The sequence below is a fragment of the Anser anser genome (assembly GCF_964211835.1).
Source record: "Anser anser genome assembly, chromosome: 3".
Taxonomy (NCBI): domain Eukaryota; kingdom Metazoa; phylum Chordata; class Aves; order Anseriformes; family Anatidae; genus Anser; species Anser anser.
Genome location: NC_139722.1, coordinates 9,942,270 through 9,959,641, shown reverse-complemented (window position 1 = coordinate 9,959,641; position 17,372 = coordinate 9,942,270). Strand labels below are relative to the sequence as shown.

At 42.0% G+C, this 17,372-nt stretch overlaps 1 protein-coding gene across 2 annotated transcripts in view; it reads right to left on the bottom strand.

Annotated features, from left to right (window-relative positions):
* The window catches only part of LDAH (lipid droplet associated hydrolase), a 119,554-nt gene extending 108,502 nt beyond the window's left edge, over window positions 1-11,052 (bottom strand). Inside the window, exons 1-2 of one of the 2 annotated variants that reach the window (XM_083830552.1) lie at window positions 10,854-11,005; window positions 782-873 (exon numbers count right to left, since the gene is read on the bottom strand). Coding sequence is in view for 1 of the 2 variants with exons in the window: in XM_083830551.1 (XP_083686677.1) it covers window positions 10,854-10,887 (34 nt within the window). In the remaining variant the exon portion in view is untranslated. Of the gene's footprint in view, window positions 1-781; window positions 874-10,853 lie in introns of both variants that reach the window. The other variant, XM_083830551.1, reaches the window with a different exon arrangement.
* Between the last annotated feature and the right edge of the window lie 6,320 nt (window positions 11,053-17,372).

Below are 17,372 nucleotides of genomic sequence, written 5' to 3'. Positions count from 1 at the left end.
ACTGCCCACGTAAGACAATTCCAAAAGGTTTCCTAGTACTCACACTTTGTAAAAGCTTAAGGATTTTTATTTTATTATTCATTGCTGGGTTTTTTATTTGGAATTTTATGGTCTGTAGTAATATAGATGGACTGAAGAGAAAAACAGAGAAAAGGAACGGGATATACTTCTAGGATGCTACTCTGACTTGTTTTAAGAGAAAATGAATAATATTCCCAAATACCTATGGCTCTCCTTTGCTCTTCATAAAAGCAGTTTTCAAGAACAATACTTCCATTATAGGCATCTATCTCTGGAATTAATTGCCTGTATCTCCCACAGAAATATTTAAGACAGCCCATCAATTTCCAGATGCATTTAATGGATGGGTTTTGAGATGAGGTTCCTACTGGCTCAGCCAGCTGGCAGAGGGCACAGTTCGCGCCACTGCTGTAGGCAAGCTAAGGAGAACTCAGAACCACAGACGTGACCAGAAGGAGTTTCATGAGTCATTGTGGAAGAGAAGAACAGAGCTAGAGAAAGAGATGCAACTATGTAGGAAATAAGTCCCATGCAGTATTTTCTCTCATCTCCAACCCCTACCCATACGCTCTTTAAACATCCATGGAAAAGTATTGCAAGAAGGACAGTTTCTGTCAACAGTATTTATCCAGTGGGAAAGACATGGCTTGAACTTCTGCTAGAATACACAAGCATGTGCTTTGACTTGCTGGGTAGGGCTTTAGCCCTGGATTAACACACCCTTAACATAGGTGTCTACCTGACAGCAAACTCCTCTTACCGGATACAGAGATCTAGGCCACAGTAGAGGGACTGACTGCTGAACCATGGGACCAGCCGCTCGGTTTCTACCTCCGGATGAAGCAAATCACCCTGTAGTCAGCAAAGCCTATCATGAGAACTTAAAGACATCTGACATACTTAAAGATACTTACAAACAAACATGTATATTTACGTGTCATACCACCAGACTCCACCCACTGCCACTACAACAGATGAGAATATTTGGAAACAAAGTTATCCACAAGGAAGAGACTACTTCTGCCATACAACTAGATCTCTTCACGTTCATCCTTGTTGCTGGTGACTCTAAAGCAAAATGCTAACAGTAAAAGCAACCTTCCTTTGCATTCACAATGCTTAATTATTTATGCAACTGTCTTGATAGCTTATTAACTGCTCTACCTTACACTATTACTTGGAATTAAGGTTTTATTTGAAAGACCTATTGGGAAAAAACAACATTTGTGATCTGCATCAAAAATACTGTTCTGTGGAAGAACTATCACAAACTTGGTCTAGCACTGTATAACATCACCAGAGTAAGCTGTTTAAAATATGGCCTATAAATTACCCAATCATAAGACAGGACAAACAGGTCGCTGTACCTGATCTGAAGAATGACACTTAAGTGAGGGAAACAGTGGTAATCACAAGGGCAAAGATAATCATAAAACCACAGAACTTCCTGAGTTGGAAGGGACCCACGAGGATCACTAAGTCCAAGTCCTGGCTCCAGACAGGACCACCCAAAATCAGACCCTATGTCTGCGAGCACTGTCCAAACAGATCTTGAACTCCAGCAGACTTGGTGCCCTGGGGATCGCTGCCCTGGGGAGCCTGTCCCAGTGCCCAACCACCCTCTGGGTGCAGAACCTTTCCCTAACCCCCAGCCTGACCCTCCCCTGTCCCAGCTCCATGCCGTTCCCTCGGGTCCTGTCGCTGTCCCCAGAGAGCAGAGCTCAGCGCCTGCCCCTCCGCTCCCCTCGTGAGGGAGCTGCAGGCCGCCATGAGGCCTCCCCTCGGCCTGCTCTGCTCTGGGCTGAACAAACCAAGGCAGCTCAGCTGCTCCTCATACATCTTGCCCTCTAGACCCTTCACCATCTTTGCTGCCCTCTTTTGGACCCTCTCTAATAGTTTTATGTCCTTTTTATACTGTGACACCCAAAACTGCACACAGTACTCAAGCTGAGGCTACATCACACAGTAGAGCACGATAATCCCTTCCCTCAGCCAGCTAGTAATGCTGTGCCTGATGCACCCCAGGACATTGCTGACCCTCCTGGCTGCCAGGTCACACTGTTGACTCATACTCAATTTGCTGTCATCCAAAACCCTCAGATCTCTTTCTGCAGAGCTGCTCTCCAGCCTCTCATCCCCCAGGCATGTACTCAAATCTGTGGTTGTCCCTTCCCAAGTGTGGAATCCGGCATACACTCTTGCTAAACTTCATATTGCTGGTGACTGCCCAGCTCTATACTTTGTCCGTATCTCTCTGTAAGGCCTTTCCACTCTCAACAGAGTCAAGAGATCCTGCCTGCATAGAACAGTGGTGGAACCAAAGTAAAGGAAAAGGGAACAGTGAAGCAAACTTGCCATATGCTCTTCCACAAAACCATATAAGAGACATCCCATGGTGCCCAAAAAGCTGGCCAGGGCTATTGTGAGTCCATTCCCTGCCTTTTTTGATTTGTCGCAATGACTAGGGGTGGTGTTTGAAAACAACAAAAAAGGCAACCATAAAGCATGTGTTAAAGATGGTGGATGAAGGGTGCTAAGGGCCAGTCAGCCTCATCTCAGTTCTCAGAAAGCTGTCACAAAAAATCCTCCCAAAGTTGTATTCAGACACACAAAAGTGACTGAGAACACCCAGCACGGATTTGGCAAGGGCACAATGTGCCTGAATAACCTCCCTGCCTTTTATGAAGGACAAATGACTCGATGAGGGGAGAAAAGTAGATGTTTTTTAGCTTAACCCATAAGACTCAACAAAATCCTACACAACAAAGGAAAACATTAATTTACCAGCCGTATCCCTCAAGGATCAATACTGGGACAATATTGTTCAGTGTTGTCATTAACTATCTATACAATGGGACAGTAAGCACTGTCAGCAGGTTGGTGCGTAACACCAGTCTTGGATAGGGAGAAAGAGACCAACTCAAACACTTCAAGGCAGCGCTGCTATCCAAATGGACCTTGACAGGCTAGAAAAACAGCCTAACAGAAACCACGTGAAATCCAATGGCAGGCAGAAAGCCCTGCACCTGCAGCTGTTCAATAAACCAACACAGCACGGGGTGGGTGCTCACTGGTGAGAAAGCGGCTTTGCAGAAAAGACGCTAATGGACAACAAGTTGGACATGAGTCAGTAGCGTGCCCTTGCAAGCATATACAAGGCTGCATTTGCCAGAGTAGCCAGCTGGTTAATTAGTATGACTATATTCCTCTGCTTGGCATTGGAGAGAATGCATCTGGAGCACTTTGCCCAGTTTTGGACTCCTCAGTACAAAAAAGACATTAGCATACTGGAGAGAGCCATGCAGATGACAATCAAGATGATACAGGTGCTGAAGCATGACTCATGTCTAAAGGACAAGGACCAACACTTAAAAATTGCATTTTTCTATTCCACCAAGAAGAGGTTAAGTTGTAACCTAATAGCAACCTAGATCAATCTGAAAGATACCTATAAAGCCAGACTTTTCTTTGCAACAGCAGGTGGTAAACCAAGAGGCAACAGCTACAAGTTGCGCCTTGAGAGATTTGGACATTATGAAAGATTTCTTCACTAGGAAGACAATGGATGATAAGTCTGAGAGGCAGTGGAACCGCTACCATTGGAAGTTTTTAAGACTCAGCTAGACAAAATAATTTTGGTCTGAATAGAAGATCGGAGCAAATTTTCTCCACAGGTTGGACCAAATGTTCTCCACAGGTTTCTTCAAACCAATTTTTTACTATTCTTAACAGCCCTAAAATACCAGAAAAGATCAGCGATGAAATGCTACAAGGATCTCAGCCAATTTTTCTAGTACCTCAGCAAAGGCAGCAGAGAGCTTCATGAATATAGTAGATGACAACAACAAAGTATATAGGTCAGAGAAAAGGAATGTCATCAGCCCCCAAAAACACTGGAAACTGAAGTAGATGTATTCCATGGATTAACTGTACCAGCTTAAAAACAAACACACCCTAAATGGTGAGTTTATGTGACTGAATTCAATATCACAATGCGAAAGAGCAACTGAAAAAATAGGAAGTGGGATTGCTCCTGCTGACTGCTAGATGCTAAGGCTCTAACAGTTTCTGCAACACTGCCCCCAGAACAGAACCATCCAGACCTGACACAAGTTCCTTGATTTGCAGACTGGAACTAACGTGCTAACGGCAAAGAGCTGGTAGCAGTAGGAACAGACAGACTGACCTGGTAGGAAACCTGCAACAGCGAATGAGGGGTGGAATGCAAGATGCCTACATCTCAGCAAGGATTTCTTTAGACAAACTACAGACAAACAGTAGATGCCAGATTTTCAGTAGAAAAACTACAAGCATAGGCCAAAGACTTTGCAAGCTGTTGTGACATCGGTCACAAATCTTGACTCATTCTGTATAAGAAAAGCAGCAGCAGTAAGTAGCAAATGTAACTGAAACATTTCTGCATTTTATTTTACAGTGTAATTCTGCCAGTCGTATGATGGAAAGGACATGCTAGCCCCTTTCATGCTGAAGCAGTAAGTAAAAACCATTGTGTTATTTGTGAAAACAAGGGAAACCCTGTGGACATGTCAAATAAAGCAATGTAGTTAAATGAAATAACCCAGTAAAACACAACATCTATACCTCAGACAGTTCAGAACAGTAGGCTGTTTCCATCTAAAACAAGGGAAGTAATTAGGACTTTTATTCAGGGATCAGTCAGTGACCTAGTAATCTGAAGCCCTTAGCTTGTTTTGTTCCTGTGTTGCCCCCCCCAACACCACTGCTTCCTCGGTTAGAAGAATTTCACTGATGACTGTGCAAAAATGTCTGTGAAATGCATGGGAATGGTGTACAGGCTACAGCTTATTCATGCTTAGAGCTGTAATGATAAAAAAAATTGAAGTGCAGAATGGAAACCAGAACTAGTTTTCATTTCAGAACCTTGTACAGAGACATTGTACAGGAGACTGCACAGACCCGAGTAGGAAGAAGCCTAGTTCTAAAACTGGATCTCCAGTATCAACACAAAACTTCGATTTCATTACAGCTAATAATCTCATAATTATCACCAAGAAACTGTGTGTTGTCCTGGGGGGAAGGGAAGACAGGAAAAGAACTTCTGGGTATCAATTTTATACTGGACAAACGGTCCCTTGCAAGTGCCAAAAACTATAATGTCAACTATTGAGAAACCTTTCAGCAAAGCAAGGCAGAAGTCAAGAATCAAAGCATTAGCTTTAAAAGGTCCAGATTTTGTGGATTCAAATAAGCAATAGATGGATCTGTTTGCTGAATGTCTCTGATGAGCTGCAGACAGAAGAGGGGATCTACGGCTGCAAATGATCATTGGTATACAATGTTATAATACAGAGCAACTACAACAGAAAAATTGCTTCCCTAATATTTGCCATCAATCGTGATCCAAAGAAGGTGCTTTGCACCAATATAAATAGTTTTGGGGGTAAAGAGTCAAGAAATCAGAAAACATTTTCAGATCCTATAATGCTACTACATGTCTACATTGGTCTGATACAAAATTATTTAATGGAGATCATGGTCAATAACCCTGGGGAAATGGATTAGGAAAGCCTACTGTAGCTTCTACCACTCCTTAGATCTCCCTGAGAATTTTCATTTAAAAGAGTTCAACACATACCAGTGACAGCAGAAGAATCAAGTGAAATTCTTGTCAATTAACATAAATAAATGATAACAAAACTATTACCACACTCTTTGTCTTGATTTCTTCACTATTCTCAAGGGGACAAAACAGCTAAGGCTATAAGGCACAACAGCATTCTTTATGAAAACAGTCACAGCTGGAAGCATCAACTGTTGGTCCACAGCACTCTACAGAGTAGGTAAGGGGATTTAACATTTCCTTGTATTTCCGGCAACAAAACACCTATTTTTATGTTTGATCTCTTTCTTCCTTTGTCAATCAAAGACCTCAGTTTTTGTTTGTGCTAACAATATTTTCACAAAGGTCTTGAAACCTACAATCATAGAATGGTTTGTATCGGAAGGGACCTAAAAGATCTAGTTTCAGCCCCCCCTGCCATAGGCAGGGACACCTCCCACCAGACCAGGTTGCCCAAAGCCCCATCCAGCCTGGCCTTGGGTACTGCCAGGGATGGGGCAGCCACAGCTTCTCTGGGCAGCCTGTGCCAGTGCCTCACCACCCTATCAGTAAAAAATTTCCTCCTTACATCTAATCTAAACCTACCTTCTTTTAGTTAAAAGCTATTACCCCTTGTCCTATCACTCCACCCCCTGACAAGGACACCCCAGCTTTCCTGTAGCCCCCCTTTAGGCACTGGAAGGCTGCTGTAAGGTGTTCCCAGAGCCTTCTCTTCTCCAGGCTGAACAACCCCAATTCCCTCAGCCTTTCTTCATAGGAGAGGTGCTCCAGCCCTTTGATCATCCTCATGGCCTCCTCTGGACTCACTCTAATACTTCCACGTCCTTCTTGTGCTGGGGGCCCCAGAGCTGAATGCAGGCTCCAGGTGGGGTCTCACAAGGGCAGAGCAGAGAGGGACAATCACCTCCCTCGCCCTGCTGGCCATGCTGCTTTTGATGCAGCCCAGGATACGTCTGGCTTTCTGGGCCACAAGTGCATATTGCTAGCTCCTGTTGAGCTTCTCATCCCTCAACACCCCCAAATACCTATGCAAATGGGTATGCTTCTGGTCTAAGGGTTGGGAAAAAAACACTTGCTCACTAAAAAAACATAATGCTCCTTTGATGTTTAATTTCTACTATCTCTAGGGGACAGAGAGCTTTGCACTTTTTTCAAGAGAGAAAAAAACAAACCAAAAAAACAGGCTAAGTCAAATAAGCATTTCGCTCTGTAAAAATGTTTTATGCTCTTATTGTTTATTGTATATTAAGCAACCTACAAGAGCCACATTTCTGTTGGACTGCTGCTTAACTCATAGAGGTAGTATCGACAATATTCAACAAAAATAAGCTAGAATTTAAAGTAATGTTAATCTTTACAAGCTTTTAAACCAGAGCATCTAAAATTTAAGATTTTGAAGAAACGCCCACCTTTCAGCAGCATTAATGTCAGGCAAAAGAAGCAAAAAGAAGTTGCTACTTCATCTAATGTCAAACAACTCTTTTTTCACAACCTATTAGATTCACTACTCAAGGGGGAGGTCTGTTCTTTCTTCTTTTTAAGTAAGGCAAAGCTCAAAGAGCATAATGAATACTAGCAAGAAGCAGATATCAAAGCAAAAGAAAACCTAACAACCATACACCGATCCAATTAGCATCAGGCTGTCCTCCATTTGGTTCCCCTGATCCTTTGCAGTGCTGTACAGCATGAATCTTTCTGTAGAGCTATTCATTTTTTCCTCACTTTCTTCCACAGTTTTGCATTAGTTGCCCTACCTAAGCCTAACACATGCTCTGAATTCAAAACACTATTTTTTTCTTCCTGTTTTATTATTTCAACTTGCACATGTTCTTACATCAACTGTTTATCTCACCTTCAGCTTGAGTATCTAGCTACCGCTGTTTTGCTTGCTTTCTAACAAGGACATAGAGAATTAGGCAAAATACTGTTTACTTACAATGGATCAACTTACTAGTCTCAGCAGCATTTCTCCAGTTATCCCTCAACCTATGCTTGCTGCTTAGCACCTCCCGCCTATTGCACGTTCTGAAATTCATTTACTAACCTCATCAGGCTAGGAAGGCACCGCAAGGCACGACAACAAATAGACCTTGTGCAGCTCTGGGCAACAGACAAAGAAAATCAAATGGGAGAATCAATGAACACGAGACATAAACAAGAGACTACAAAGAAGAACATCAAATAGCACTGGACGTCCTCCTGAGTTATATAACATATAGTTGTCTATACTATTATTCTAAGTCCTGGAATATGAGTCTCTCCCAGTAAGATGCAATGGCAAGCTCATCATTCTGCTAGCGAAGTGGATGGGACAGCAGCTGAACAGCCAGGCTGGAGAAAGTGGTGCAGTAGCTGAAAAGTTTCTCCAGGCATCTGTGCTCTGACATTCAGACTGGCAGTTCTAGTAACAGGAGGATCCAACTCGATTCGGCATGCTGGAAACAGTGATAGCTTGTTCCTCAAAACAAGAATAATCCCTGAAGCATCACTATTTTGTACAAGGCCCCTGCTTCTCCCACCAAAATAGTCCTGCCAACCCCTGACAACACATGACTAAGTACAATTACACATACATACAAAGCATGTGTTCATCTGAGGTGCAAATATAATCTAGTTATCACCTGGTAATTGCTTTTATTCCCAATTAGTGCTCCAATTTCTTCTGAAAGGTAAAATTTGGGTGGGTGGATATCTACAAAATAATTCCTATCAACTTGTTTTGTTGTTGTTTTGGTTTCTTTTCTAAAAAAAGAAATTTGAGTAAGCAAGCTGTCTAAATAAAGGAAAAGGGAACAGGCTGTAAATGGAGTCTGACGAGACAGAAAAAGGAAAGCAACGAAAGAACAGCATGGCTACTAGCAGCAGCAGGAAGCGAGGATACTGAAGGAAGAAATCCTGCCACACTTGGATTTGAAGCATCTCTGTTGAGGCACTGTTCTGGCACATCAGTTACCTAATACATGAAAACAAGGCACTTACACAATGCACAGCTGCATTAGGAGTTTGTGCAAACCTAGCTAGGTAAACAAACAGTTCTCTCATTCACTGCATTCATCCACAGTGTACTCAGGCTAGTATTATAGGTTTGTTTCAAGCCAAAGACTCAGTTAAATTCAGACCTTTCATATCACACGTTTGTTTTCTATTATGAATATTCTTGTAACAGAATTACTTGCTTCCCCCAGTGTAACCTGTTTATAAATCTTATCAAACATCTAAATATTATCAAACTGTAAGCAGGAATCAATTTAGTCAAGCTTTTTAATAAAAATTCACAGATTAATTACACGGTGGTTTGTCAAGAATAAAAAAGCCATAGTTATGCCACCATTAACAATGTGCCCAATCTAAATAAGCAAATATTAACTGTCCTTTTTACATTGCATATCTGTTGTCTGTACAACTGTCCACAAAACAACACTAAAACTTACACCTTGAAAGTTTGCTCCTAATGCTTGGCAGACATAACCTAGGCGTTACCCCAAAATAGGGACCTCCCCTTTTTCCAGCCAAGGTACAAACATTCTAATAAATCAATTGCCTTTTTGATTACTCATTTACAATTTATCGTAATTGCATTTGTAAACCAGGTGAAGCACATAAACAGGGAATAACTCATCACTGTCTGTTTGAATTTAAGAAGAAGGAAATATCAAATTAAGTAGCGGAAAGTAAGTTCGAAACCAATGGAGGTTCCTCCTTAATGGGTATTTGAGCCACGGAACACCTTGACACTGGATATTGGGAACACTAGAAATACACATGGGTGCAAGGCAAGAACAAGTTCACGGGGAAGAAATCCACTGTGGAATTTTATGTCTTCAGTATACCTGTTCCAGAAAGTTCCTGGGTTACATGTTGTTGCAGGCTGAGTGAGGTAAAGAGGAATCACATATGCTTGCCCCTTTCACAAGCATCTGCTCAGGGCATTGTCAAAGATTCTTGAGAGATCGCTGATTTCACCTGCTTTTACATAACCTTTGTAGTAACTCCACAAAGGAAAACAGTAATTGTTAATGTTATGACTTACCTACATCTGTAAATATGTGACTGCTTCCTTCACTAGCATCATAAGCAAGTGCCACAAGAATACAGGAAATTGCAAGAAGCTTAACTAACACTTGAAAGCTTATAATCCCTGATTCACCCACAATACAAATTCATTTACAGATACTGCAACAGATCCACACAGATACTCTCAGACCATAGCTGAATACCGTAGCATCTCAGAGGGCCTGGAGCATACTGTACCTTGTCGAATGAGGGCCTGTGTCATTCAAGCAGTCTGAGTCTTCTGATGATAAGGCTTTAATGCTACACGTAAGTCGCAAGAAAAGAAGTTGCTTCATCATTTTCACAAATACGGCAAACAAGTTACCAGGAGGAAAGCCATCAACAACTGCCATGCCTCCACAACGCTCCACTATCTTCATTTTCCTTCACCACCTGCTTCTGTACCACCTCCTACGCTGCCTCCTGACCCTGCCACTCGCCCCCTGCCCGGGGCAGGCACCTCTCTGCTGCAGCACCCACCCTCGAGCCCACGCCTGCGCTCAGTGACGATGCTCTGGGACCAGACTGATGGAGAAGGGCGTGTACGCCTGCCAGGCTCTCTGCTTTCCCAAACCACGTGAATTACTCTAATAGAAAAAAACATCATTCTTTCCCCTTAGAAATCTCAGCTTGCTTTATGCTTATGAGCGTTTATGATCTTGTTTTCCACATTTATAGGCCACACAGGTTTTAATCCTACCTGCTTTGCAACTTGCTGCCTAGATAACGAGCACCAGTCAGCTGCAAGAGATATTTTGCAGAAACAGGTAGCGAGATATTACAGGAAAACCCTGCAAACAGCATTACTGCAGTTGTTTTGTGAGACGAGAGACGCAGCTTAGGGTTTGACCCTTGAAGTTTCATCACCAGCCAAGGGAAAAGATACAAAAATCAAATACAGGGAGCACGTACGAACCTCGGGGACGTGTTACAGCAGCAATTACCAACGTTATAGGGTGGAACACGGCTCGGGGACCAGCACTGCCGTTACATAAGGGCCGGTGCTCACAGCACGGGGTGGGGGGGAGTGGAGGGGGGGCACAGGGACCTCTGTCCCCAAATATCGAGGCTCCACCGCGGGCAGGGCAGGCCCAGCGAGCCGGGCAGGGCCCCCACAAGGCGAGCGGGCACAGGGGAAGGGATGGGAAGGGAGGGGAGAGATCGCTTGGGCACGTACCTTCCCCTCTGGGGGGCTCCGCGACGCCCAGCATAGCGGCGGCGAGGGACCGGCGGCGCCCCCAATGTCTGCCGGGGGCGGGCGGCTGCAGGCGGCCGGGGAGCAGCGGAGGGCGGCGGGGCCGCTCCTTCCGCCTGGGGCCGAGCGGGGTGGGCCGGGGGCGGCCCCGCTCCTCCTCCCCGCTCCTCCTCCCCGCTCCTCCCCGCCTCGTCCCGCTCCTCCCCGCCTCGCCCCGCTCCGCCTCGGCTGCCGGGGCGAGGCCCCGAGGCGGTGCCGCCTTCCCCGGGCCCCGCCGGGGGTTAGGAGGGGCAGAGCTGGGTTCCCCGAAGATCAACCCTCAGGGGGGTTGTTGGGGTCGTGTATGGTTGGCCTCGCCTCAGGGTTGTAGTTTGGGAGCTTGGGTGGAGGGGGAGGAGGTTTGGGAGAGGTTTGGAAGAGGAAAGCGAGGCAGCCGTGCTCAAAATGCGAAGGAGGGGAGGGATAGCGGAAGCCTGAACACGTCCCCCAAAATTTTAAACATCAAAACTAGGAAGGTAGACGAGGGCATAAACCTGGATGCCCAGGATGTGAAATCACAATAAGGCCAGAAAAAAAAGGTTTTGAGGATCAACTTGGAAAAGGCCTCAAAAGTAGGAGGAAATATGTTCTCAGGAGGGTACTGCTGTGGCCTGTCCCCGCAGCTTGAAGGGGGATCAGGGAGCACACAGCTGTAATGAAGAAAACCAACCCCATGTTTGGCTCTGAGGATCTTAGCAAGGTTTACATGTCTTTTTTTTTTTTTTTTTTTTGGATATGTGTTGGAAGAGCTCATTCAAATTGAAATTTTAGTAGAGAGAAAGTAAAAAAATAAGTTGTACAACATCTAAACATTTCCAAGAGGAACTTGGATGATTGCGAACCAGTAAGGATCAATGCATGTGTTGAACAAATTGGTGGAAAGAATAATGAAGACAAGAATGAGTGGAATGGGAATAAGTATGGTACGCCAGAGAAAAGTGAGCATTATTTTTCGTAGAGATATGTCATGTCTCCCTCACAAATGTTTGGGAATGTTTGGAGGAGCCAGGTGACCACATCTGGACAAGGAAAGCCGGATTTCCAAAAGGCTTTTTAATAAGAGATTTCATCAGACTCCTAAAAGGTTCAGCTGTCATGGGGTAAAATTTACAATGGGTAAATACCCAGCCAAAAGGTAGGTATAGAAGGTAGGATTAAATCACCATTTTTTTCAAATGGGATGGAATAACAGGTAGGATTGTACAAGATTTGTGCAAAAATCAGTACTGTTCAGCATATCCATAAGTACTCTAGAAAAGGAGGTGGATAGTGAAATAGTAAAAAATTTTGTTCAGACTGAATTGCTCCAGTTAGTAAAAATTATTGTCAGGTTGCGGAAGGACCTCTGAGTTCTGACTGATAGAGCACTAAGATGATAGATAAATATCGATGCATGAGATAAAAGTCTCAGTGCTTAGACAGAATAGGCTCGGAAGAAATGGTTGCTGTTCCTGAGAGTGGCCTTGGCATCACAACAGATGCTCTGAGGAATATCAGTGCTTTGTGCTCAGCAACGGCCAGAACCAAATAAGATTTAGTAACCGTCTGGAAATGGACATCATCATTCTCTCTGCATGTGACTATGATATGCTCACCTCTATGTGGTCAGCAGTTCTGGCAGTTCCCACCTCTCAGAATGGGCGTAATAATGCTACAAAATCTATAGATGTTTTCTATAGAGTTTTTCAGACGTGTGAAACTTTTCCTTAAGAGAGCACTAAATAAAATGTAAGTCTGAAGCTGATGGGTGATGGAGGCTGGGGGAATAAGGACTGAAGCCCATACATTGATGTGTGAAACTGTGTTGAGTACACAGTAATTCCTCATTTTCTTTTCTATTGCAAAAACCGTGGAAAATGAACCAAGCTAAGGGTCAGCAGTTTCAAAACAAAAAGCATTTTAACATATTTTTAGCTTCATTGGAATTGTCACAGTTCCCAAAAGTCTACAGGATTAGCAAAAAAGATGATGCAGATTTTTGAAGGGAATCCCTCAGGGGCTGTTGAGCTTGGAGGTGCTGCTTGGAGGCTGAGAGGCCCAGAGCCATCGTTCCTCTGGAGGCTGAATGGATGCAGCAGGCAAGCTGCACAATGTGCTTGTCCTTTCCTTGACAGCTGGTTGTGGATGCTATCAAAGACAGAATGGACTTTGGGCCTCATCTGATAAGGTTTTCATCTTCCTGTTTACAACTAGCACTGCTTTTTCTGAAATTTTGTGTCAAGCCCCACAGGCCATTTCTTGTTTCAGATCTCAATTTGTCTAAGGTGTGTGTTCAAACTATCAAAGTACTGCCCAGGTGCCTGAGACTATGTTGATCAGAGTGCAACATTTTGTTAAACTGTTTATAAAATTCCACTGCCAGCAGCAAGTAAGCTCATGGGTGAATGTTAAAATGACGACTGCAAGTACTGCATTTCAGATGAGATGGAATTGGTAAATCCCTGCAGTGAAGTCACAAAGAACTCCGATCTCTCACTTCGTAGTACAGCGAGGCAATTTGCCCCGCTCTGCTTTGAACGGACTTTTAAAGGAATCAGTTTCTCAGTCCTGGATTTTACATGTGAATTTCTCTTCTTGAAGAAATCATTTCAGTGTTCCCACTTTAAAACGTTAATGAAAATAGCAAAAACCACGATGGTTAGATGTAAATTCCAAGGTTGCTGGCTTTTCCTCCCTGCAAGAAGAACATCATCAGGCTTTTACTCTGCACTTTGTGATCTGATTGCTAGCTGTGATGAGAGTAGATGACAGAAAGCAAGAGGAAGGGCTTTGCATGGTCGCTGCCAATATGATCTTTGCAATGTTCTATTTATCAGTAACTGACTGCTAAATTGTTTGCGCTTATTTTCTTAAATTTGTTTTAATAGCTGTGAAAATTTGTGGTTGTTGTCCTCACAAGAGAAATATAAGCCATGGTTTTATGTGAGATTTAGTATGTTTTTTACAGTGCAGGTGCTCAGTGACTTTTAATTTATTAAGTGAGACCATAAGACTGCTGATTAGCATAAATTTTCATAGTGTTTTCCCCAGGGGAATGGAATGCATGAACAACTCTTTCACTTTGCTTGAATTACAGAGGGGTGGCTTAAATTATTCTCACCTGCATTTTATTCAAACTGGATTCCGTGATATGTTTACATTGCTCAAGACATTGCTCATATACATCATTATCCTTAGTGTTAATAATAATTGCAATAGTTCAGTGTAGGATAGCAGTTCACTGATTCTTTTTTTTTTTTTTTTTTGTATTTTACTTGTTATTTGTAATGTACTCCTTGGATAGGTGTTTTTTTGTGAATTAGCAAATACGTATCATACATATCATACATTAACTTTGTGGATTATAGATCCGTAGTTGTTCTGGGTGTTTTAATGGGTAGTAAACAAATAATAAAAGTAGAGGTTAATCAAAACAGTACCTGTGCTAACAGATCAATATTCTAGTGGCGGGATGTGAGCTGCTGGAGCAGCTGTTTTGAGGGCAACGTGTTTTGCTTATTAGCCCATCATCTTAGTTGGTCTGGCCATTCTGTAGTCATCTGGGACATTAGACAATCATTTATTTCATTGCTGTAACTGATCTTTAAATACATATTTTCATCACATATTCTCACATAAGGAGAAAAATCTCCTTGATCCCTTAAGGGCATCTCTTCACCAATTCCTGAACTTACTTCTTAAGCCAAATTTCTGTGTATTGTGGAGGAATCAAATATTTATAGTCTGCAGTGTTGAAGCATTATTATTCAATCTGGAGAATGTATTTTCAGGAGATCACAAATTGTTCCCTATTACTGCATATATAGTTTATAAGTTCAGTAGTAAAGTGGGACAGTATATATGAATACATACATACATATCAATAAGACACACCTGATGATTTATTATTTTCAGTAGCTTATTTGTGAATATGAAAAAATGTCTTTCTTGATATTCACCAAACGATATAAATGCCTTTACTCTCCAGCTCTTCATTTTTTCTGCTCGCTGGTGCTTTGAATGCAGTGGAAAGGCATTTCTGGTCTCCATGGCTTCTCTTAAATGCACGCAGAGAAGGGAACATAATAGAGGTAATACAGAGAAAGGTAATGCTCTAAGTGTAATTTACAGTCAAGATACAAGAATTCAGTAACTCTTTACAGTTAAAACATTAGTCTCCATGTTGTTGAAGCATAGTGTTTTTTGGAGAGAGTTTACCAAATGTCTTGTTACAATGAAGATAAGCAGGATCTGTCAAAGGACACTGATACAATTCTGTTTGCAGAAGTCCATCTGACCACAGTGTTGCTAATATTTTAAATTACCTGTTTAATCAACATGGAGAAAAACAGTTTCTCTGCATCTTTAGATCCAGCTTCCTTGCCAATTTTGGTTTATATACAATCCTGCTGCTTCTTCTTCTTCTGTTTTTTTTTAATTATCTTTCTTATTCTGTGAAAGCACGCTGCACTAGCTAAATGAAGAAATTTGACTGCATAGGGAAGGCAAACAGTAGATTGCAACATTTGGATCGTGATTAGATTTTCTGTGGAATTATTCACTCTCTCAGGAATAAATATATTGAATCTCAGTATAAACATGATCTTAAAATTAAGATTTTAAAAATATGCATGGATCATATAAATATTTAGGTTGTTCATGGAAGTAAATTTCACACTGAACAGTTAAGCTATTGTTTGTATGCTCATTGTGTCTAAAGAGAATTTCTCAGAAGTACATAACGTTCCCTGTGGTTTTCTTATTACAGAACAGTTTTTTTCTTATTTCTTTTTTTTCTTTTCTTATTTCTATATTTTCTTATTTCTTTTTTCTTATTTTCTTTTATTTTCTTTTTCTTATTTTCTTTTTTCTTAAACAGTTTTTTTTCTTATTACAGAACAGTTGAAAATGATGAGTTAGAGATGGTGTTCTAGAGACAGTGAAATGTTTCAAAAGTAGATGCCTTGTGAGTTTCCTAAACAACTGAGGCAAGAGACTGCAAATAAATAAAGTTCTTCTTTATTATTTAAGACTAAACTTTACAGGTGATTAGTGTAAGAGAAGGAAACATTAAGTACCAAAAGGCTCTTATTCCGCATCTGTATGAAGAAAAATGGCTGGCTCACTGAGTTCTTATGTGTGGGCATATGAGGACCCTGTGGTATGCATTTAAGTGAGTGTGCTCACATCATAAATGGCAGCAACAATATTTTAGTATGTATTCCTGTATTATGAGGCTAAAAAAACTAACTGCAAACGTTTTGAAATGGAAGTTAATTGGAGATTGTATATTTTCTTACATAGTGTATATAATATTGTTCTCATGTGATTCTTATTTTCAGCGTGTAAAGTCGGCATCCAGCAAACACAAAACTTGGAGCATACAAATGGGTTTACATGAAACAATGGTCCCAAAGCTTCTAAGCATGCATAGAATTGCTTATACAAACAGCCCCTTTGAAAACAGGGAGCTTAAAGTGGCTCACATGCATAAATATTTTGCTAGATTGGGCTTGAATAAAATAAGTACATTTAAGGGCCAGTTTAACTCAGGGATATTAAAAACAATGATTTTGAATCATGAAAGCTTGGGGTAGCATTTTATAAGGTCAGATCTTCCTGAGTATTTTGGATGAATTCCCTGGTTAAGTTTTTACTGAGAAGCGAAACGGGACCATGAATATTCCTGGGCACTGAACCACCGTTTGCAAGACTAGTTAACAGATAACCTGTTCCCTGGCATTGTTTCACCCTGTGAACACTTTGGTAAACAATCCTGGGCACAGTTCAGGGTATAACACCCACCAGAAGTCATTCTCAGTAAGCAGTATGGAGAAGACTGCACCAAACTTGTCCTTCCCCACCTCATATACTCATCCAACGCCAACCTAGCAGGCTTCATGCTCACTACCATCACAGGTTCTCATGACGCATTTTCGAGAAATGGAGGGCTGCAAAAACCATCTTTATATTTTTCTATATTTCAGGCACTTTTACATGAAAGAAAAAAACAAAACAAACTAACAAAAAAAAACACCACCACAAAATATAGCAATGATGTCTGATGGCCATAGAGGTGCCACCCAGGTCCAAAAATATCAGGGCCAAGTACTGGGAAGTGTAGGTGTGGACAGACTGTCATTTGGCCCGTTGTCTAATTAATGGTCCCTGGTGCTTACTTCATTCTTCTTTGACAAAGCCCAAGTACGAACATTTTATGTAGCCAGATACCAGGAAGGCCTGGAGAAATGTTGGTGTTGAAATAAACAAGCCTAGAATATTTTTGCTGGCAGAAAGCTATAGGCACAATGGCATTCAAACAGGTTTTAGAAGTTAGTTGGTAGTATCTCAAAGCACCACATAAATCTGCAGGAGATAGGTTCTTCTGGCCAGGGCCCTGGAGGCCATCTGCTGCGTACTTGTTTAGTAATGTAAATAACACAATAATTGCTATGACCTATATATTTAAGGCTGTTTTCATAG